Source organism: Poeciliopsis prolifica, unplaced genomic scaffold (genome assembly GCF_027474105.1).
Source record: "Poeciliopsis prolifica strain line A6 unplaced genomic scaffold, Auburn_PproV2 SCAFFOLD006, whole genome shotgun sequence".
NCBI classification, from domain to species: Eukaryota; Metazoa; Chordata; class Actinopteri; order Cyprinodontiformes; family Poeciliidae; genus Poeciliopsis; species Poeciliopsis prolifica.
The window spans coordinates 7,442,719-7,466,884 of record NW_026562381.1 but is presented as its reverse complement, the minus strand read 5'-3'; the positions used below and the strand labels follow the sequence as shown (position 1 = coordinate 7,466,884).

The window sequence follows — 24,166 nt, the reverse complement described above, 5'->3', positions numbered from 1 at the left end:
ACACAGTAAAGCTGATTGTGATTCTGAAAACAAAAGCTGACAGCTGAGAGAGAATCTTACAGGAACTAAGATTCTGACTCCTCAAGCTTAGTTTGCAGCTGTGAAAATCTCTTTCCAGTTTCTGAATGATGGACATAATATTTTCCCTGACCTGTCTGCTCTCTTCCTTGGTCTCTGTGATGCTGCTTGTTTTCTAATAGTCTCTAAAAACCTCGGAGGTCTTCACAGAAAACCTTTTATTTTATTATGGCAATAGGTCATTCTGGATTTTATTTAAAATTATTTTTTAGGGTGAAATGGGTCTTAATACAAAGCACAGATAATGATTATTTCAATTAATCATGGTTGTTCATAATTAATCCAATTAATTGTTCAGCCTAAGTTTCAAGTGACTAAAATATTTAAATGTTTGCAAGGTTCTTTGTATTGTTGAGATTTACTTTCAGGTTTGTTTTTCTTCTTCCAAACCGATGTCCTGATCCGTCACTACTTGCAGCCATTTCTGTATTAATTTGATGAAGTAATATTGGACTCACTCTATTTCTTTTTCTAGGAAAGCAATACAATTTTAATCTGACTAACAGTGTTGGAATCTCTTTTTTCTTCAAACTAGATTAGCAATATTCTCACAGTCAAAAGTTAATACATTTGTTTTTTACATTTTTATCATCATACATGTTTTTCCAGGCATGCTTTTTGACCAGCTGTGGGGGAACTAACTTAAAGATGGTCGTTTTGATCAATCCATGGCATCAAGAAAAAGCTCTTAAGTCTGTGTAGCTTAAGTCAAAACCCAGGAGAGGATGAAGGGTTTGTGTCCGCTGCGGATATCATTATGACAGCTAATGACACGAAAACATAGTGCACTCTCTTTCTCCAGACATCCATCTTTTCCCACTCTTTCTTATTCTGTAACAATTTTCAACCTCACAAAGGTAAATAAGCCTGGAAAGAGGGTTTTTATCCTTCACAGATGCTGTGCAATTTCTTTTTGAATCGAGGTTTAATGTGTTTGCTCTGAAGAAGGACCAAGTTTAATTCATTATGTCATTAAAGTTAATAATCGGATGTGCAGCCAGAGAACTGGAGTTCACAAACGTTCTCTATGTCAGTGACTCAGAGTTGATTTCAACATGATAGCAGGCAAGTAATTTTCAGTGTCTAGTGTTAAGATTCTCAGCAGGCGAGGCTTTCGGTGTCTAACATTCCCGTCTCTTTTCGTGCTTCTGCATCTTTTGAGGCTATTAGAGGTCATTCAGCAGGCTGTGAAAATAATGTTACTCACCACTCAAGAGGTCTCTGAGCTTGGCTTTGTTTATGCTTCACAGACGCAGTGCACGTAAACTTGTTTGTGTCTCATATGCATGTCGACTTCCTCTCCTGGCTGCTAAAAGCAATTGTACAAAGAAGCCACCACAAAGCTCTTAAAGTTGAAGCACTTTGGACTTGCCTCTTGGGCATAATCCACAATATCCTGAAAGTGTTTGGTTTTATTTATTATAATTTATGTCATATTCTAGAAGAAAACAAGCCCAATGCCTTAGTTTGTTTTTATTTTCTTCTGTTCCTTCAACTATGTTTGTCAGAAAATCCTGGTTTCCGTTTTTTGTTTTATTTTGCCTCAACTTTTCAGGGGGTTTATATTTGGAGATCCATTGTTGTTTTTTAGCTATAGAAATTTGGGCTTTCTCTGCTTAGAAATCAGGCAGTTAAAGGTATAATGTGTTCATTACAAAGCATTCTCAGAGTAAACATGTTAGAACCATATTGGCTCTAAGTTTCCTACTCTTCTCTTCACATTGCATAAAGTTGTTCAAATATACAGTTACAAACTTAGTAAAATTTGTCTCCGTTGTCAGAGCTATATTTTTCCTGAACAGTGAAAATGTTACATTTTTGTCTGCTTGTCAAAAAAATTCTGTTCAAGATTTACTCCAAACATTGGACCATTTTCTGTACTGAAGAATTTTAAAATGATTCAGCATTTCACTTATCCAGTCCAAAGCAGTTCTGAACCGTACCAGCAAGGTGTATCTTATAACACACATATTTTATTTCCTATGTCAGACTTTCAAGTAATAAAAAAAATGTTTTGTTAGTCACCAGATCTGGAGATATGGATGATAAAAAATGCAATTTATGTCTCCAGAGATTCTTTTTTCAATTTTTTATTTAATTTTTTTTACCTTGAAGATAAAAAAAATTATAAACATGTCTAAAATGTGTTTTGAAATTTTAAAGTGGAGCTGAACTGAGCCGGTCTATATGATCATTAATAACCTTTTTTGAAAATAATGTTTCATTATTCAGATGAGTCATTTTGTTTTCTGCTGCGTCATGTTGTGTCATGACTGCAAACAAGAGGCCTTAAAAAAAAAAAATATATATATATATATATATATATATATATATATATATATATATATATATATATATATATATATATATATATATATATATACAGATCCCAGGAACAACATCAGACATCTCAGTCCAGAAATGTGCAGTCCTTGGCACAGCCAAGATACTGCGCAGAACCCTCAAGCTCCAGGCCTCTGGTAGAGGACCCGAGCTCAGAGGATAAGAACCACCCGCGGTGGGTGAGAAGGGAATTTTTTTTTTATTTTATATATACTCATATATATATGAGTAGAGTAAAACACTCAATATTTAATATGGAGGATTAGAAGATTACAACACATTTACCTTCTTTCAGATTGTATATTCTCAGTTGTTTCCTATCTTTTTTTTAATCCCAATTTTATTTTGTGGCCCAATTTACTTATTTTTCTAAGCAAACTGCACATTAGTTTCTCAAGGCCCAAAAATCCAAGGAAAATCTTAAATGGCCCCAAAACTATTGTTCAGGACGAATTTTAATGAATTGTAGAAAATAATCAGTGTGCAAGACGAATATTTATTCAGAAATTGTTGGTTTAATAGATATCTATAGTTGTTCAGGCATCCTGGAAAAAATATGAAACACAAACTTAAATCTTTACAATGCACATACAATCTATTCCCTCCCAAGGTTATAATTTTAACTTTTAATGTGACACTTTTTACTGTGGTAGAAATAAATTTATATTTCCCCACAGAGTATAAATGACTTTATATGTTTGAAACTTATTATTAATTGTAATGGATGGATATGCAGTGTCATCTGATGTTAAATTTACACTTCAGGAATATTTTCCCAGCAACACGAAGCTCAAACTTGATTGTTATTTTTTTGTGTCGTGAAACCAAAATTAAATTGGCTGCCTTCCATCTGCGGCTGGTCCACCGCAGCACAGTGAGGTTTGGGGCCATCAGCTGTTTATTTCAAACAGCCAACTCATTTATTGCCAGTGAAAGATTCCCCAGCTGCTGTACCCTCAATTACTACTAGAACAGCTGTAATCTCTTATCTGCTTAGTGTGAATGGACCTCCAGCCATAATTGCTTACACTTATTGCGGTCAGGCCAGCGGCTGTTTGGACAGTGATAAAAATTATTGCATTTCTTTTCGCACAGTAAAGATTGGACTGACTACGATAAAACATGCTGGAGAGGAATCTTTTTTAAGTGCTCCTGTCTAGCCATATATAGAAAAGTCTGTATGGCTGTGTGCTACCAGTTTTAGTGCAACTTATTTTAGGATCTAATTTTAATTTATTGATGTGTAATTGATTTAAAATCTTTCCATTATGATTTTTTGAATCTTGAGGCAATTATTTGTTTAAAACCTCCCGAAGGCATCAGCTTTCAAAATAAAATGGTTTTATTTCTATGTCTGCTCTAAGAAATTTGCTTTGATATTTGGATTAGATGACACTTTCTGTATTAAATATTTTCAAACAAAAAGTTACACAACTTTTTATGTTTTTTTTCATGATATAGATAAGAAACTACATACTTATCTGTGTGCAGTTTCATACAAAAAGTTACATTCTGTAAGTATGTAAAAGTATGTAGTTTTCAGAAAAATGAATAGAAACAGACATGAAGAAACCATCATGTACTGAACATATATGTATTTAGACTCTAGAAATGCATCTACATCCTGCTTTACTTGATGTTTCTTTATTTTGAGTCTTTTGTATTTTTAGCAATCTTTGCTTTGTCTGACTTCTTTTTCTTCTTTTCTTTTTTTTCTCTGGTTTGGGTTAAGGGTTGTTTCCTTGAAAATGTAAAGCTTAAAAAAGATTTTGGCTGTCTCTGCTTCTACACTTTGTTTTGTAAAACTGTAATCTGAGAATATTTTCAGCACATAAGAAGCTTGTTTCTACATTACCTTTGACAGATTTGGCCATACCAGCTTATGCCCTTAAAAAGGCATGTTGTGTAATCGGAGCATTGTGGAAACGGTCACAACAATTTAGGTATTCATGTTGGGGATTTTCTGCAGTGTTTATCTCAAAGCTCAAAATAAAAATACCCATACATAAAATCAAGGCTATGGACATCGACTGAGGTTCTTTTTGTTTTATTTTGTTTGTTCATTCATTTTTTGTTTCCATTTTGGAGCTTTTCATTTGCAGCTGTTTGATTTTTTTTTTTTCACCTCAAACTCTTCAAAACTTTCATGCTGGATGCATCAGGCATATGGAGCTGAATTGGATGTTTTTTTTATTCAGAGCACATTTGCAACACGCACAATTTAAACCAAATAGATTTGTCTAAATTTGTAATCAACATGTTGATTATCCCTGTGATTATTCGACCTTATTTGGCTTCCCTTCTATCCGCTTTGGATACACATTTGAGAATCAATAAAGCTGATATGCTCAGGACCCACATTAAAGTATTCATCAATGCAAAATTGCATAAAAATTTTTTACCAATTGCCTTTCAGCAACAATATATTGCACAAGCAGTTGCATGCATTTTGCAACCTTTTTTCATCTTGCACCTGAAATGGTTGTTGCTATTTTCATATGAAGCAGTCAGGTGTTAAGCTGAACTATACTTGTAGCCAACTGGGACACAGTATGAATTAGCTATTTAAAAATCATGAATTAAAATAAGAGATGGGACTTTCGCTCCCGAGCGATGTGTCTCATTTTGATGACATTACTTGTTTATTGTAAGTCTTTTTTATGCTCTAATAATTATTAGGAAACCTGACCAGAAATTAGAACAAAATAGAATGTATTGATTGAAGTCAGTTGAGGTTTCATAAAGTCACTAAGTCACAAAAACTCATCACTAAGGCAGTTTACTGTTTAGAATTATTTGTCCAAGATCACATAATTCCTAATCAATAAATTAGAATACTATTGTTATTATTGAAAAGTCCATTTATTTTAGAAACTTTACCTCGAACTGAAACATATGAAATGTGTTATGCAAATAAACTTGATTGATTGAAATTGTGTAATTATGTATAATAAAATTTACTGTTCAAATAAAACCTTTCATCAACTTTGTGGCTCATTTTGTCTTTAAATACTTCCAGGTGTGATGGATTTCTACCCACTGAGATAAATAAATATCCTCTTTTAGTTAATTACATCCTCCAAATTTAAAAGGTCAGATCCAAACTGTAATTGTTTATAACCTAATAATTAAGCCAATTTTTTGTAAAAAATCTACTTTACTTTTTTCTTGCCTGGTGGTTTAATTTGTAACCTTTCGTTCTTCAGCAGGTTGTCATTCCTGCAAGCAGCTCCACTCATGGCTCTGCAGGATGACCATTTGATTGACATGTCCTCTGATGTCCTTTTCCTGTCTCGCAGTGCTGGGTGTCGTTCCTGAGCTCTGCCAGTGCCGAGACCTGGAGCTGGACTGTGACAGCGCTCAGCTCCGAGAGATCCCCGTAGTGGCGATAAATGTCACCGTTATGTGAGTGGAAAATAACCCCTTCTGTTTTAGGGATGGCCTTTTTTCAGCTTCATAAAGCTCAACAAGTCATTCATCAAAAGCTTTCACTGTCATTTATTTTTGGAAGTGTTGTCATGGATGTCTGCCCTCAAGGAACCCATGTTGGGGAGAAAGAGGAGGGCCTGTCATTGCTGAAAAACTTATTCAAGAACAAAGAAGTAAAGTCTTACCTTGACATGTTTTTTCACTTTTACTATTGCGTAATGGAGATAATTATGTTACACAGACAACTGAATTAACCACAATTTCTTATACAAATCAAATAAAAAGATTTTTCTTCAGGATTTAACAGTTTCAGTGGAGAGGAATCTAAACATGATCAATTCAGTCATCTGAAAAAAAAATACATTCACAGTTTTAGATTTAGGGTTTTACGAATCAAACTAAAGTTTGGCTTGCGAAAAATCAGGCCTTTATTGAGAAATGATCGATTGTTGGAGGTGTGGACTCTGTTGAAGTTTTAAACAATTGGACCTCATTGCTTTTGGCCATGAGGTATGTAATGCACTGTAGCTCAATGAAGCATTGTAACTAAAATGTTTTAAACGTTTTTCATTCTCGAATTTTAATTGTTTAATATTTGGAAGTGCAAACAAAATGGACTGAATGGCTTCATTTAATTCCTCTGCTGCCATTTCCAAACTACAACCGTATAGACAGATTGCAATTTGTAAACAGCGCAATAAATCAACATCAATTGTTCACAGCAACTCCTTTTGTTCATAGATTTACCTAAAGAAATCAACCTCAATGGGAGAAATTCAAGATGGAGCACTGAAGGGAAATAAAAATCAAGCAGAACGAGGAGGTGATGAGCAGACTGACTAACAATGAATTGTAAATCTAGTCTGAAGTGCACAAAACACAACAGATTCCACCTTCAGTTAAACAACAAAAAAGGAAAAGTGTAAAATAATTATCCAGTCACTTAAATAATCTCATTGGCAACAATATCAAAGTATCTGTATGACTTTGTCATTCTGTTATGACTATGTGGAGGCTGAAAAGTTGAAGTTGACGTGTTTGTTGCACGGCTCACTTGCGGTCCCTCAGCGGGGTTTCAAGGTTAGGCTGGAAACTTGACTGGATCATTTTTTCAGGCAGTTCTGTTTCAAAATTGATGCTTTGTTTAAAATATACTCTGCTACAAAATGTGAAAAAAAGAGCAAGAGTTTTAGCTGGAACTACAGCTGCTGAGCTTTTGTCATTTTCTGAACATTGCTTGTCTGACGGGGTGAATTTTCTGGCATGTCCACTTTGGAGAAGATTGACAGCTGTCTCTAATGGCTTCCACTTAGAAATAATCTATGTCACTGTAGAATGATGGACTTCAGATTATTTGGAAATGACTTCATAATCCTTCCAATAACAATTGCTTCCTAAATGTCACTGCTGATGTCTTGCTGTTGGCAGTGCTTTAAGATAGCTGCAGGCATGATTAGATACTAAAATGAATTTGATCAGCAGCTAAATCTTTTCCATGTTGGCTTTTGTTTATATTATTGTGTGTTTTTGTCCCCTTCTTGTTAGGTTGAAATCATTATTGGTTAAGTGTTTGTACAGATGCTGGTTTTCCATTTTCTTCCTAGCTTTTGTAGTTTAGTTTTAGCAGTGTGCCAAAAAATTGATTCACACAAGAATCCTGATATTCACAGGTGAATTGTGAATGTGAATTGATTTTTGCTACAACAAAACAGAGGATGCAGGGAGGGAATAATTCCATATAAGCTCTGAATATTATTCAAAACTCAGCAAATGCAAATAAGACACTTTAATGTCTCCATTGGTCATCATGCATTGCAGAGCAGAATGACCTTGAGGACCCTTTATGTGCTTATAGATTGAAGCAGAAATCATTATGAATGAATTGAAGATTGATTTGATCAAATTGTGGCACCAAAAATTGCAATCAAATCTAATCATGACACAGTAAAAGACTTCCAGCCCTGCTTAGTTTCTGTTTTTAGATCATTTTATCTGGGAATGCCTTCATGTTGTACACTTTTTAAAATGTTTTTCCGTCTTCAAATTCTCTTTTTAATTAAGGCCTTCTTTAGTTCTGAATTATATATGGAGGAACCAATTTTACTCGAGTGTTCAGAGAGGAATGTGCTATAACCACTGTCTTCATCCTGAAATGAGAGGCACTTGTTTGACCCCTGCTGATTCACAGAATGAATGACTTCACTGATTGATGAGCTTTATAATCCTGATATTTTAAATGCACCCCTTTTGAATCAATGATTTTATTATACAGAATCAACACCAGGCACCTCCAGTCTGTTGATTTTCAATTGCTCTGCACCTACTGCTGCTAAAATCTGTACTTCTGCCATAAACAGCAGTCGATCTGGCTGTGCTATTGCACTCTGAATGTTTTCAACAAAACTGTGAATCTGCAAAATTTCTTATCAGCTTGAGAGTGTAAACTCCTCTTTCAACATTTATTGGGTTTCTGAAAAACAGAATGTGTAACTCCAGGATGTAAGCAGCTCTCCAGCTGACCTTATCTCACATTATAGCAGATATTGAATGCTGCAAAAAGCAATGGAGCATATGTCTTTGTCCATGTGAAAACCATATTTTGAAATGAAAAAAACCTAAGCAGAAATAAATAATACATTTTTAAAAACTTGTTGTTCAAAATGGTGGATAAATATTGCATTGCAATGGGAAATTGAAAAGATAAAATGTCTAAAGTGGAGTCCTATTGACATTACTTCCCTCCCTGTCCTTTACAAAAGCATGCCTGTTGGTGGTCTTTGTGTGAAAAAGTCAAAATGCTGCGTTTGACTGTGTTATAATTTCCCCAGAATCCACAAGTGAACACGTCCAAAAGTCTGGAATAACTACAAGTGATGAAATTACACTTTAGTGACATTCCAATCCATTCAAAGGTTTGGAAGCAAAAACTGAATCAACTGGAAAATTGGGAGTCTCTTGATAAAACTGGGTTTATAAGATAGATCAGCAGTTTGACCAGGTGTAGCATGTTTATGATTTTAATTTTCTAACTGATCAATCAATCAATCAATCAAATTTTATTTGTATAGCACATTTCAGCAGCAAGGCATTTCAAAGTGCTTTACATCATAAACACAAGAACACAAAGTCATGCAACATATAATAGACAATACATTGTTACATATTACATTTCAAATGAAACTCTAAACAAGTGTGTTTTTAGTTGCGATTTAAAAGAAGTCAGGGTTTCCGCTGTTTTACAGATGACCAAGTGTTAAAAAAAGTATCATTATTCATGAGGCTCCTTTGGTGCTTGTGTGATAAATCATTTGAAATTTTCTGTCTGATGTTATTTTTGCCTTTCCATATGTTCAATAAGACAACATCAGAAAAAGGTGACATGTTAAGAATGTAGAATGAAAATTTCATCTTTTGCAAATGGAGATAGAAAAAGATCATTTGTTTGAGGTATTTTTAATGGTTTTGATAAAGCAAGGGCTATTTGAATTTTATTTGAATTTTTGTTTTATGTGAAAGACCAACTCAAAATAGTGCATAATTGTGGAAGGAAAATTAAACACTGTTTTCAAACTTTTTACAAAGCAAGCTTTTGTATTCAGACCATTTGAGTGAAAGACTGAATTTTGTTTTACTTCAAATTTACCAACCACAGCCACAATGCGATGCATGTATTATAGGGGCTTAGTCAAAGTCTAGAGCTAAATCCAATCTGACTGGAACTGAGCTATTTCACAAAGATGAAATCAACTTTTGTCTAGCTGGCAAAGCTGGTAGAGAAATTCAATATGGAAATTGTGGTTCTTCAATGCATTTACTCAGGGAGGCCGGATGCAATTGTAAAATGTTCACCTTTTTACTCCGAAAGATTTTCTAATTAATGTATCATTTCCTTCCACTTTGCTGACATGCATTACTTTGTGCTGGTTTGCCACATAAAATCCCATTAAAATATATTGAAGTTTTCAGCTGCTACATAACACAATCGAGAAGAAATCCTGGCTGCTTAACAGTTTGGTCAGGCTTTAATTAATTTAATAATTTTTTATGAAAGTTGTTAATCGGTCTGCACACCAACATGATCACAATTCCTTCTTATTTCTTAGGTCCTTACAAAGAAACAGACTTCACAGGCTGAAAGCAAAAGGATTCTTTAACTACCAAAGCCTACAGAAACTGTGAGTTTCCATCATCCTCTCTTCACATATACATAATCTGAAGTTACTGAAACCATGTGCAGGAGACATAATGAACCTTGGAAGGCTGTTGGGCATGCTGGTAGAGTTGATTGTTCTGCTGTGCATATAGATGCATTTGCCACTGACTTGTGCTGTTTATCAAGCTTGCACAGTGTCACTGTGAGGACAGGTCTAATCCTTTGCCAGAACCTGTTTGGCATTGTTGGGATTGCGGGTTTAAATAGATTTAAAATGTCCATTGTGTTTTCATAAACAAGATGAACAGTTGTTAGTAAAATATAATTCCAATATCCAACAAACTACCCCTTAACTAGGATATTACCCCTTAATTTAGGCCTTGCTGCAGAGTTCTTTGTCAGTCAGCCCATCCATGCTTTCTTTGGGAATGAACCTGTGCCTCATTTTGTTTACTCATTAATTCATCAACCTCAAGACGTTTCTGTGCTTCTTTTGTAGATATTTACAGCACAACAATATTAAAGATGTGAATCCTGATGCATTCAGAGGGCTTCATAATCTAACAAGACTGTGAGTAAAGTTATAGTTTTTCTGATTACTATATGCTTATTGTGATTAGATTATTGTAACTTTTAACATCTCTGTCACTATTCTGATTCTAACCATTCTAACCTCAAATTATAAATGTTTTTTGCAAGAATAAGTTCCTTTTGGATTAAAATCTAACTCTTATTTCATAAAACATGACCACAGTAGCTTGTCAGCTCTGATTCCTGGGAGGTAGAAGTATTAAATATCACAAGTGAGAGACATGAACTCCTTATTATTCTAGTTCTAATAGACTATTTATATTCCTAACTTTTTTTTAGCAGTTTTGATATGAACTGCTAAATAAAAACATTTACGGTTTAATGCATATAAAAGGTATAAAACGTATAAAGAAGAGCTTCTTTGACCAAATAGGTTCTGTACTATTAATAGATAAATTACATCACATTGGCAACCACCGGTGCTCACAGCCACAATTTTTTGACAAAACAGATATTTCTAACCGCAGGTTGTGGATAAATATTTACCACTAAATTATAACATAGTAAGCTGTGAAGTGAGCGCCCCTGGTCTTACAGATTCAGCTATGGGAAAAAGCTGAAGAGGTTTAATGCAGTGAGGAGAGAAGACAAAAACAGGGTATTCTATTCAAAACTCTTCACAGTCACAGATTATGAAACAAACTGCTGATGTCAGCAGTATGACAGTGGAAAGGTTTTCTTGAAGGAAATATGTTGTTTTTACTTTTATGTACTCTGTGACTGCACATCTGAAGATGTACGTCTTTTTTTCCTGTCAGTGTTTGTGCAAAATAAACAAAACTGAATGTTCAGAAATGTATATAAAATGTATATATTTTATTTATTTACTCAGTAAAAACAATAAATAAAAAGTGAAACTGCAGCATATTTTAGTTGTGACTTGCATAAGAGCAGATGGCAGATATTCCCAGCTCTGTAAGTTATTTATAATGTGAGCCATTATTGTGAATGAATAAATTGTTACTAATGGTCAAGTAAAGCAGGTGTGAGTATGGAGGTAACTTGAATGACTTTGTAAGTAAATAAATAAAAGTTGACTACAGCAGATTTAAATGAAAAACAATAAATAAAATGTAAACAAAAACCACTAAAAATGGAACAACACATTAAATAAACAAAACTTAATTGTAAGATTGGAGATTATTGAGCTCATTTTAATTTATCGTGTGATTAATTGATTAGTTGCTTATTGAAACAGGTAAACTAGTTGTTGATGTACGTCTGTGTCAGAGTAACAATACTGGTAAGAACTGAAGCATAAAATGATTTTATAACTTTGAAAAGTGGATTTGGTTTTTTAAAAAGATTTTTGTGTCTGAAATGGAAATAAATATTTTTTTGATTTATGACACTGTAACCCATTTGCTCAAACTATGAGGTATGCACAGAATCATCTTCTTGACAAGCTATTCTAACAAATATGAGCCGTTCAAGATGGCTTTGGCTGTGTGTACATTTAACTAAGCACCTCCAAAAAGGTTTGATTGTTTAAAAAATACCATCACAAAGAACTGAAGGTGCAGTCCAGGTTGAGCTGGAGAGATTTTCTGTGAGTCAAGGTGTCAGCAGGATGCCAAAATCTGAACTGGTGCAGAGCTTACTTTTCTGGTGGCTGTAGATGAATGAGCAGAGCCGACAGGCGACACAGGCTGGTTTTCACAGAGATAGGGAGGCGAGTAAGGAGGAGCAAAGCTGGCTGGTGTTCAAAGAGGAAAAAACTGAGGCTGGAGCAGAGCTTGGAAATTACTGGAAAGAAAGAGTAATCAGCTAAAGGGTAATCCCTCAAGAAGTAGCGGTCAAAGAGTTTCAGGGCTCAGTGGATACATTTACTGCAGGGCTTGATTAGTTATTCAATGTGTAAAGGCTGTGACGAAAAATGTAGTGTTTTACCCAGACAAAAAAGACAGAAAGAAACACAAATTGAAAAAAAAATCTATAACTATATGCTGAAAAACACACCTTTCATCATTAAACTTTAACTGTTCAACCCTCCCCCACCTGGAGGCGGATGACATTGATAAAACACTGAATGTCGAATCCACGAGGATTTGAAGATAACCTGGACAACTTTACAGAAATCTGAGATAACAAGAATATGTTGTAAACCTGCAATGACCTATCTATGTGAAGGTGTATTTTCTCCACCTTTCATTACATTTTTCTTTTTGTATCTCACTTTGAAGATGTCCTTGGATAGGCCAGAGAGGCCAGAAATTCTTGCTTTATTAAATGTACCTTTCTCAAAGAAAATGACATCCTCTCTTTTTCTTACCCATTTGATCTGCTGCTCTTCAGCGATGCAAAACCTCTTTACTGTAATATAGAGATGAAGACTAAAATACATCTTAGATGACTGGGAAGTACAGTAATTGATATTGTCAATGTACAATTTACATTGAATAATAAAAATAATTAGGAGGTTTGGGTACAGTTCTGGTTAGACCTTAACGTACATTCATCATATTCATGCATGTTATGCACATTTAGACTTTTATTTGTGTGGTTCCTTTTTATACTTAATGTTTAAAAAAAAAAGAAATTTGAATGATTTTAAACAGAGGAAGTGGCTGCACGATTTATTCAGAATTTCTGCTTGCAGACAGACTGAAGTGCATATATTCAGCTTCAGTAATATTTAAATAAATGTCTATAAGGCAGTTTCACCTTGACAACACGCTCCAGGAGAGTTGGAAGAACTTGTTTAAGTGATTGCTTTTGACTTTAATTATAGTCCATATTTTTCTATAAGATTCTTTAGGTTTCAGAGCCATTCTGAAACCTTAAATGAAACATAATTTGTCCATTATTTCTTTGAAACAGCAGATTTTATTGAATTTTTACCCATATAACCCAAAATGTTAGACTAATCTGGAAGAAAATTGGTTCAAATTATCAAGTGTCTCACAAACTAGGCAGCAGTGTCACTGTCTATACAGAGTTGTTATTCATCAGCATGGACTGAGAGGGTACTAAACAAGAAAGAAAACTTCTCTTCCAAAACTGACACCTTTCAGATTGATATTTGTAGCTTCCTACACAAGACAAGCTGAATGTCAGGTGAGACAAAGCTGTTTCATTGAGTTTTTGACCATCCCTGGTTATTTAGAGGTGCTGTATTCTTCTGTGTCACATTTGTTTGTTTGATATGTACTTGACATTTGCTCAATATTGTTTTTTTAAGAGAGAACATGACAAGAGGAAAGACAAACAATCTTCACCCATATATTCACCATGTCAAACTACTTGAATAATTCTTAACAGAACCATCAATTCAGATGTTGAACTTTATTGAACTAAAAGTTTACAAAATAAGCAAGTAAATTAGCATTTAGATTAATAAAATGTTTTCAAATTTAGCATAATGCTAATGACTGAGTATAAGCTTCTGACCGACTCTAAATCCAGGCTTAGCTTTGCTTGTTAGTTTCATGTGTCAAATATAGAGTAAGGTAACATTTTATTCATTTTTTTCAGGTACCTGAGTTACAACAAGATAATAGTATTGATGCCAGGAGTGTTCAAGGACTTGCACAAGCTGGAGTGGCTGTGAGTCAGCAGCTTTTATGTTCTATTGTTTCCTTTTCCTCTCTTCCACCTTTCCGTATTACATTATACATTACACATATCTCTACTGAGGCGGTTTTATCCGGATCAATAATCCGACAATAAGGTGGAAACAACATCCTGTTTGTCTTTTCAGGATCCTGGAAAACAATAATATCCATCAGATATCTGCCATGACATTTTCAGGACTGAACTCTCTTGTTTTACTGTGAGTTTCTGCCCTTACATTACATATTTGATCTTTTACCTTCATCTCATGTTGTTTGGGCTATTTGAAGTGGTTATTGTTTAGTGTTGTTCTTCCCCTGTTAAGAGTAAGAGTGTCTAAACATGAAGAAGAAATGTGCGACACTGTGTTTCTTTTTTGTCTCTGATTGACAGGGTTTTGTTGAACAACTCCCTGGCAAAGTTGGATGACATCTGCAGGGAAATGCCCAGACTGAACTGGCTGTAAGTGGGATGTCAGAAAGTATCACAAACTGTCCTCTCATAAAAGTGACAAGACCTTTGATGGGTTTACTCTCTCTGTGTTTGTATCTATCCTCATATACTCTCTGTACGTGTGTGTTTTCCAAAACATTTCCTTGCAGGGACTTGGAGGGAAATCTAATTGAAAAAATTGGAAATGCTTCTCTCCATTCATGCACCATGTTGACAGTTCTGTAAGTGTAAATTTGCATAATGTAATTCATAGCTAAGGCAAAGGTTTGCTCTCAAAATATTTACTTCTGACTTAAGCTTGCAAATTCTACCTAGATTCACTTAAAACTGGAGCCACCTTGTAGCCAGAGCATGAAGTCAATATGACGATTCATTAAATGGAAGGAAGAGATTCGAGAAACATTGGTGTAATTCAGTGTTTATTGACTTTTCCCAGGGTGTTACAGCGAAACAGGATCAGCTACATACACGAACAAGCATTCTCAGTCCTCCAAAAGCTCGGAGAATTGTAAGTCCAGTCCTTTCCTCATTTATTTTATTTTCAAATCGCACAAAGAAACTATTCTCAAAATAAAAAGAGATAAAGTTTGAGATGCCTTTGAGAAAAAAGCTGAATGAAACCCTTTAACATGCGGATCATTTTGAAAAAGCGTCACACATTGTGTCTTCCAGCTCCAAGGTCATTATCAAAACATTGATGGAGTTTTTGAAGGAGTATGTGAACATCAAGGAAACGGTACATTTTGAAGGAGAGCAAATTGTAAGGGCTGTAGAAAGGAACAGCAGACTTCACAACGTCTAATGAGCTCACATGTTATGAAGGAGGCTTCATTGAACAAACTCATAACTGCGTTGGACTACTTGCAGTTAAATTGAGGCTGAATATGATCGTTTAGATTAGCTACTTTGTTGGGGAGCATTAGTTTGCTCCTCTGAAATGTTTTTGCCGCTGCTATATACATTTCAGCTAATGTTCCCATTTTCGAAGAAAAAAATGCTTTTTCTAAGAGCATTTTTTTTTCTACAGGAATATTATTTTAATTACTATGAACACATATTTAACCTTTACAGACACAGCATTAAACCAAGTGTCTACATTAATCTTGTTTTACTTTTCAGACTTGTTATTATTTGATCTGCTTCTGTACAGGGGACGCCATTCCACTTCTGTTGTTTGTATTTTTCTGGCTTATAACCACAGAAGTGCTGCGTTTGCCTGCAGATGTGAACCTTTTACTTCATATCCTGTCTCCCTCTTGAGTTTTGAATAGTGTCCTCTTGCATTTATCTTCGTAGCATCCCCCAACTGTGTGTTCCTTTCATTTGCTGTGCCTCAGTGTTGCCTGTACAAAGCTGATAAATGCCTCATGAGTTTCAGCATCTCCTGTTCCAGGGACCTGTGAATTTTTTATGCTCCTCTAGCAGAAACTTCGATAGCTCGAGGCAACATATTGTCTGTTCTCATTCTCCAGAACACACTGAGGTTCTGGAGAATCCAAAGCCACATTAGTTTTGCAGTAATGTCGCTTTGGATTAAAGGGCAAACTACTTAAAATTAGTTGCTCATATCTCAAGATTACTGTGACACTTTTTGTCCTGCCTGAAATATAAGAAATAAACTGCAGACATTTAACAGCAAGGGACTAATTGAAGCATTTCTTTTTCCTTGCTGGATATTTGAGGGAAAGAAATGTGTTATCTGTATCTAGTGCCGTTATTGTAACATCAGACACACCTTTGTCTAGGCTGTGAAAGCTTCAGGCCAATTTCTTAAGAATCCAGCTGTTTGGGTTTGACTTTGAGACTTTAGAATAAATTAACTTAGTGGAATATATTTCAGATAACTTGAAGCTCTTTACTTTTTTTCTTCTTCTTGCAAATACTTTTTTGTATCCTTTTGTCCAAGATAAGGCCTTCCATGGCTCTTTATCTCTAAATTCCATGGAAGCAAAATAACCAATGTTGTTTTGTTTCTTTTTGACTCTGTAGCCAAACGCTAGTTACATTTTGCATGACTTTATTTATTCTGTTCTATTCACAACATAAATAATGCACATTTCTGTAAACTCTAAGAATATATTTTGTCAACTTTATTAAACATGCAAAGTGTTGATAATGGCTGTCGGTTATTCAATCAGAAACAATAAAAACAGAGAGAATGCATCTCATAGCACCAACAGCTCTGGCTGCTGAAAGTCAGTTTTAGTAATGTATAAATGTTTTTTAGTTACATGCATTGAAGTGTAAATTGCTGTCACAATAAATCTTCACTACAAGGACTTCAAAGAATGAAGATAAACTATGATGTAACATTAAAGCACTGCTTACATCATTGTACCTTAATCAAGTTAAGATATCTCTCCTTGCAAAAAAAAACAAGGCTACATTTTTCTATATGTTCCTGCATCTTAAGATTCCTTTCTGTTAAGAAGGTTGTGCATTCTCCCTGCTGTATTTGTGGTGAAGTACAGCAGGGATTTCAAACAAAGGTAAGCATGAAGAAACTATAACAACATGTATTTGTATACTCATATGTTAGTTATGGGGAGTATCGAACAACAGCGAAAGGTGAATGTTTTTTGCTGCTTGTGGTAACAACAGTGACAAAACATTTCTCAAATTCCTTGTATTGTGCTCGCCACATTGAATCCCACGTAGAAGGACAGCAAGCAATTTTAGCCTTATAGCATTTGTTCCATAGGAAATGAATGGAGATGGAGCGGTTTCTCCTCCTGTGCTAAAGCTAAAAGTTGCTTCCTTGAACAGGTTAGGCTAGGTTTTCATGCTATACAAAACATGTTCATTACATTTTTGCATAAAATGATTCTTAGATAATGAGATATTAGTCTGCTCAGTTCTGCCTCTTTTCAAAATGATCCATTTTGGGCCCTCTTGTCACTTTAAATCCAAATAAGCTGCTGCAAAATCATTGTTTGCACATTGATTTTGAGCCACAATTATGCCACCGTACATCTTTGAAAACCAAAAGTAGAGCCTCCTACACAGTCAACAAAGATTTTGTCTGTCTAACACTGACTGTGCAGACTGCAAAAAGATTCTGCAAGACATAGGAAAGCCAGGAGGATCATCTCCACTCTTCCCTCCTTCACTGACATTTTTGACATCAACTTTGCCTGCATTGCTAATGACACCTCTCACACCTCACTACCAGTCTTCAGCCTCCTGCCCTCAGGGAGAAGGTACCAGAACACACTCCCCAACGCTTCTGAGCATCTTTAAACACCAGCCTGTCAGGATGCTTGACTCTGTCCACTACATTCTCCCTGTGACCCCTGCTAATTGATTTTAACCTTAATTTTGTTTCAGTAGGACAATTTTACCTTGTTTTTACTTTATTAATTTGAATGCTTTGAGAGAGAGAAATAGTATTTCCATTTATCTGTATCTTCTGCATATATGCTGAGTTCACAAAGAGGATGGTGATCAGTCCTGACTCATGTCCTCAGGCAGTTTCACAGCAGTTCACACCATGGGACATGTGACCAAAGTCACTCATGTGTTATTGCTGTGGACAAATAGCATGGAGTCAAGTACTGGACAAAACGGAGAGAAGAACTGGTAACTTGTGTCCTTAATGGATCCAAATGGTGTGACTACAGCTTGAATAGAAATCACACTGAGAACTGAAGAAGGCTTTTGGATAGAAGATGAGAGCTTTTCAAGGAATAAAAGAACTCTACTTAAAGCACTTCAGGTTTGACAGGATTTCTTATTGGACATGTGAACTATTTTATTTGAAATAAAGTATTGAGTTTTTTTCCTTGCCCTTGTTTTTTTGTGTTATTTAAAAAAATCTGTTTAACACAAAGCAACCAAATGGAGATTATTATTTCTTTTTTTTCATACGAGCACCTTTGATCCTGAGTAAAATCTTGCAAAAATAATTGGATTTCTTTTTTACAAGCAAAATCATTTTTGTGAAGAAGTTTCTTCTGTTTTTTATCATAATTTTTACAAATAATAGACGCATGTAAAGGAGAAAATATAGTGTTGTGCCTGTTCGTCTCTGTATGTCAAACGGCCAAGTCCATGTTGTTCATATTTTGTATATTAGCAGAAAATAGTTTTGAAACCAACAATGTTCTATAAAAAGATCAGCAAAAATTAGTATATAATCTTTCAGATTCTTTTGGTTCTGAATGAGTTTGTTTATTTTTTTAATGTTTATGTGCTTTGTCTCTGCACAGGGATCTGTCCAACAACAGACTGGTGGCCATACCTCCCAATCTATTTGTCTTGCTGGAGGATTTGCTCCAACTGTGAGTTCTTAATCAAACACGACAGTAAACAGATTTTGCTTTAACTTTGGATTGCTGCAGCTCGAGTCTGTTTACATGTCTGCGAGAATCATTTTGCACAAAACTCAATTTTAATTGGATTTAGTGCATTAGTTTATTTTTAATAAAATTAAATCAGACATATTAAGTACGAAAAGTAAAGTTTTTACGCTGGCACCAAGATTTTATGTGTTTATTACATAAGCGTAGTTGAGCACTAACAGCATATTAGGTTTATATCAAGCTGTCATGCAGAGACAAATAAAATGAGGATGAGTCCAGCGTTTGCTGCTGAATCGCTTTGACAGCTTGATTGGAAGGAAAACATGTAGGAGTTAAAAAGAAATAGAAAAACATGTTACTGAGATGAAGCGCTGATATCTGATGTGTAACCTCTGCAGGATTTACTCTGTAGTGTAAGATCAAGGATCAGTGGCATCTATATTTAATATTTTGTAAGAATTTTTGTTTTTATCTTATGTCATAGAAACATATCCTACAATCCCATCGTGGAGCTTCAACTGGATCACTTTGACAAGTTACATAAACTGAAGTCTTTGTAAGTATTTGTTCTCCTGGTTCTGACTCTGACCGCTAACCTTTACTGTTGCAGATTTACGGACCACAACAGCTTTGTATCTGCTTATTAAAGGGTAATGAAGTCTTTTATGATGTTTAAGATCTGCAAATACATCTGTTGTGACATGTCAAATAGGAAAGATTTAACAGTAAGAAAAAAGCTGGGCAAAAAAAAAAAATTCTCACACAGTTTTACAAAGTGTGTACCAAATGTGTCAGGTGTAAAAATAACCCATCATTATAGAAAAAAGAGCTGGTATTCCAACAGTAAAACATGGTGATGGTAGTGTGATGGCTGGGACTGCATTGCTGCTTCGGGGTCTGGACAATTTTCAATAAGCAGAAACAATTAATTAGCTCTAGCATAAAGGACTGCCGGGACAATAATCCGGAACACAGCGCAAATTCACCTCCATATTGCTAAAAAAATAACGTTTTTGAAACATGCTTTTTAAAATCTATTATTGATAATAAAATGTGTTTGATCTGAATTTGATTTGATCTGTGTTTGATCTGAAGTTTGACAAGAAAAGCATCGGCAGAGGAAGTCCATAGGAGCACATTCTTTTTGCAGGTCTGTAGTTCACTGTTCAGAATTTGTAACAAAATCCATGCTTTTATGTTTCTCAGGAGCATAGAGGGAATAGAAATTGATAACATACAGCGAAGGATGTTTGAACCTCTCAGATACTTGACTCACATGTAAGTACAACGTCATCATGCTCTGTGGAGACCTTCGTTTTTTCACACATAATCTACTGATAAGACCGAGTCACAGGTTAACCTTAATGGGCCTCAGCTTTAAATCCATCTGGGAGATAATTAAACCAGCTTTAAGGTGATCGAACCTCTCAGAGGGCAAAGATGCATAATTCATGAATTCGTGGAAGGAATAAGTTCCTTTTTTACTTTTCTTCATTTTTACCACATTGCCTGATAGATAAAACTTCTACTTGAATAAACAATGTTCTTTTCAGTTTTGTTGGTCATGTGAGAATGATAGTGAAGCAGTGCATTGTGGGGTACGCTATCAGATATCGGACACAACAGCAATAATAACGTCAGACATTAATACTAACCCAAATTTACATCCTGGTGCATCACTTGGTGTCAAAACTTTAATATTTAATTTTTTTTCTGGTTGAATGTTCAAGCTCTATCTTGAACATTGCTCACCTGCATTTGAAATGACTGAAGATTTGAAACATTTGACATTTTGACATGTATTCTAAAACTTTAATTTATTTAAAATACATTTTATGTATCCGACCAATTCAGAGCAGTAAACAATACTGAAGTGGAAAGAAAATATTTTGTAGGTTGTTAAAAAAATAAAGTATGCTTTCAGCCCTCTTAATCAAAAATAAAACTCTTCACAACCAGTTGCCCATGTAATGTAATCTCAGTGTAAATCTAACTGTTCTGTGAAGGCTTCACTGGTTTGTTAGAGATCATTAGAGAACAAACGACATTATGAAAACCAAGGAACACATCAGACAGGCCAAGTTAAACTTATGTTCTAAAATTTTAATTGAAATTTGGGTTAGTATCTTTATAAAATGTGGACCAATTCATTCTGCAAATATTTGCACACTAAATGTAATATTTAGCGCATTACATACAGAACTCTGCATTGTTGCTGTTTTTTTTTTAATATAATTTCAATCGATAGTCCAAATTGAGTAATTTGAGGATCTGAGAGATAATCATTGATTTTCCTTTTGCTTTTCATTAAGGCGATTTTAAGCGCTACTCGTTACCATTCAGGCCAAAGAGAAACTGTGAAGAAAGCAGAGCTGTGTCAACACCCCACACCTAAAAATAAATGAACCCAGAGCTTAATGCTTGGTTGGGTTTCAGGTCTTTTAGTTTTGATAAATGACTGATGCTAAATCTCTGCCGGCTTTCTCCAACAAGAGTTTATAAGAACAAAAGGTGCACTTTTAATCCAAATAGTTTTTTCCACCTCCTGAACTACACAGTCTGACTGAAATGAGATCTCTGTTCTTCCTTAACTTCCAGTTTAAATGCACAAATAGACACTAAGGGTAATACTGTGGATAGACCACTGCAGGCTGCAAGTGAAGACACACCCCTGCCTTAGCATTAGATTGCTTTTTTATTGTTGTTTGTCTGTTTTCTTAGCTATTTCAAGAAGTTCCAGTACTGTGGCTATGCCCCTCACGTGCGCAGCTGCAAGCCCAACACAGATGGCATCTCGTCTTTTGAGGACCTGCTGGCCAACATCGTCCTGAGGGTTTTTGTCTGGGTTGTCTCTGCCACCACATGCTTTGGCAACATCTTTGTCATTTGCATGCGCTCGTATATCCGCTCTGAGAACAAACTCCACGCCATGTGCATCATCTCCCTCTGCTGTGAGTCAAACTGCATTTCCAGGGAAGCAGCAGTCATTTGGGAGGGAGTGTTGTACAAAGGGAGAAGGATATGGAGCCTTTTAACCTTCAGAAAGTACAAAGTGTCACTTGAAGTTTCTGTCTGAATTTTTATTTATTTATTTTTAGACTGACTGTATTTCTAATGCCATAATGTATAGTCATGTTTCGTTGTGTTTCTCTGGTATAAAATATTTAATAAGCCTCACAGGATTTATTATGAATTATATCAAGTTTATGCAAGGCATAAATATTTGCAGTGACTATTCATTCTATGTTAATATGTCAGTAGTGCAGCCTGGCACACTTTCAACTTCCTAGAGTTTGTTTTTTGGTTGACCTGTCTGGAGGATCTGGATGTGGTTAAGACTTAAGTTTTTTACCTGTGAACCCAAGATGTTTATATTAGGGCTAGTAGTTTTAATTAATTTCAGAAACTCTAATGTGTTAGAAAATGTCATGCAATTAGTTACAATTTTATGGACAGCAAACATTACTTTGTGGGAACCACAGGTGGACAGTGAAGAATGATTTCTTAGACCACTACAGTCCAAAACTACACTTTTTCTGCTCAGATTTATACTGAGTGACGTTGATATCAGTTGCCCATTCATTTGATCACCCTCCATAATAACCCACAACCAGTGAAAATAAAAAAAAATACTACAGTAAAGATAAAAAACCAAAGTGTACTTATATTTCTCAAAACTACAAATCTGAAAGCTTCCCACACTGTTATAATTAAATGGAAAAAGATAAATCACTGGTGGGATTTCTCAACTCATAATTTCATCAACTAAATTAATACGGACTCTTGATTAAGACGTTGAGTTTTGTTTCCAGAAAAGCTGAGATGCTTCATAAAACGTTTATATGAATGCAATGAGCATGCAAATGTTCAAACCATGAATACAAACCAATATTCATATTAGTTTTATTTTTAACTCCATGCCAACAAAATCTTTTAAATATATTCTGGATACATCTACCACCAAGGCTGTGTAAGTGAAAACTGTCCCTCTACATATTAAAATTTTATGTTTTCCCCCCTATGCTCTTATGCTCCAATTTTCTACCACGTTTTGGCTTGATAATTTTACATGACCTTGTTAATATTGCATGAAGGAAGAGGAGTGAGAAAACAGCTGGGGGTAGAAAGCTGGCACCAGGGCAATAAAAAAGCTAATTAAGTTAAATATCACCATAAAAAGGAAAAAAATATATCCATGCATCAATCAGTTCAAACATCTCACATTTAGATACGGTGTCACACAACAAATTAGTATGTTAGGTGTGATAATAACTGAATCAACTGAGGACAAGTGTCATAAAACATCAGAGCTCTACACTGATGTCTAATAAAGTAAGCAATATTTTTAGCAACATCTCTGCACTAGAAACATTCAAATATCAACAATCTATAGCTGAATCTGTGATTTCAAGTATATCATTTGTTTTTCTTGACTCATGGTGAGCTGAGAAAAACTCCACACTTTCCTGACCAAGAAAAGTTGTAGTCTTTTCAAAGCTGCAGCATCTTTTAGATTTTTTATTTATTACTTAAAACTCTCTTTATGTTGTGACAGTAAAATATGGATGTTATAAATGAACATCAAAGTGAAAGTTGCTAAATGCATTTGCACCCACTACTTTTCAGTGTAGTAAAAGAACCATAAAACCATACAGGATATTTTCACAAATATCCTATGTTCATCTGTTCCATAATTTCCTAATAATATGTTGATATTTGTTGTAATGCGACAAAATGGGAAAAATGTTTATGGTGCGTAAATACACTTACAAGACAGAGTAACTGCACAGGAGAATCCAAGAAGAGAAGATGAGTGGCCATGAGTATGTCGTGCAACATTAGTCCTCACCATTATATGCAGTTTGCTGTTGTCTTGGTGACTTTTACAGCAACACGGTGCCAGATACATTTTGTGTTCCAGGTGGACAGCTTTTAAACTAACATCTATATAGCAGTAAGTTAAAGTCTGTTAGAAAGACAGAGAAAATGACGAAACATTCAAAACTCAACATATTGTCCCTGACATTTTCAAGATGGTTAAAGCGCTTCATTAAAAGAAGAGGTGATGCAATGCAGAGGTAACATGCCCCAACTCTTAAACATGTTCCCTGAATCCTTACAAAAATTAAGACATGTCTGTGTTTTGGTAGCTCACAGCTCAACACAAGATTTCATCAGAATGCTTGCGAATGCAGTGGCATTTGTTATCAGCATCAGATGAGGACTTCTTGGGTGTTTCATGATTTAATGAGGAGAATCAGAATAG

The 24,166-nt window shown here is 35.1% G+C and overlaps 1 protein-coding gene across 1 annotated transcript in view; it reads left to right on the top strand.

Annotated features, from left to right (window-relative positions):
• The window catches only part of LOC129360417 (relaxin receptor 1-like), a 100,715-nt gene that overhangs the window by 63,061 nt on the left and 13,488 nt on the right, over positions 1-24,166 (top strand). Inside the window, exons 4-15 of the mRNA XM_055030623.1 lie at positions 5,721-5,826; positions 9,954-10,025; positions 10,503-10,574; positions 14,069-14,140; positions 14,295-14,366; positions 14,540-14,608; positions 14,749-14,820; positions 15,036-15,107; positions 18,808-18,879; positions 19,385-19,456; positions 20,107-20,178; positions 21,622-21,851. Of these exons, the coding sequence (XP_054886598.1) occupies positions 5,721-5,826; positions 9,954-10,025; positions 10,503-10,574; positions 14,069-14,140; positions 14,295-14,366; positions 14,540-14,608; positions 14,749-14,820; positions 15,036-15,107; positions 18,808-18,879; positions 19,385-19,456; positions 20,107-20,178; positions 21,622-21,851 (1,053 nt within the window). The remainder of the gene's footprint in view (positions 1-5,720; positions 5,827-9,953; positions 10,026-10,502; positions 10,575-14,068; positions 14,141-14,294; positions 14,367-14,539; positions 14,609-14,748; positions 14,821-15,035; positions 15,108-18,807; positions 18,880-19,384; positions 19,457-20,106; positions 20,179-21,621; positions 21,852-24,166) is intronic.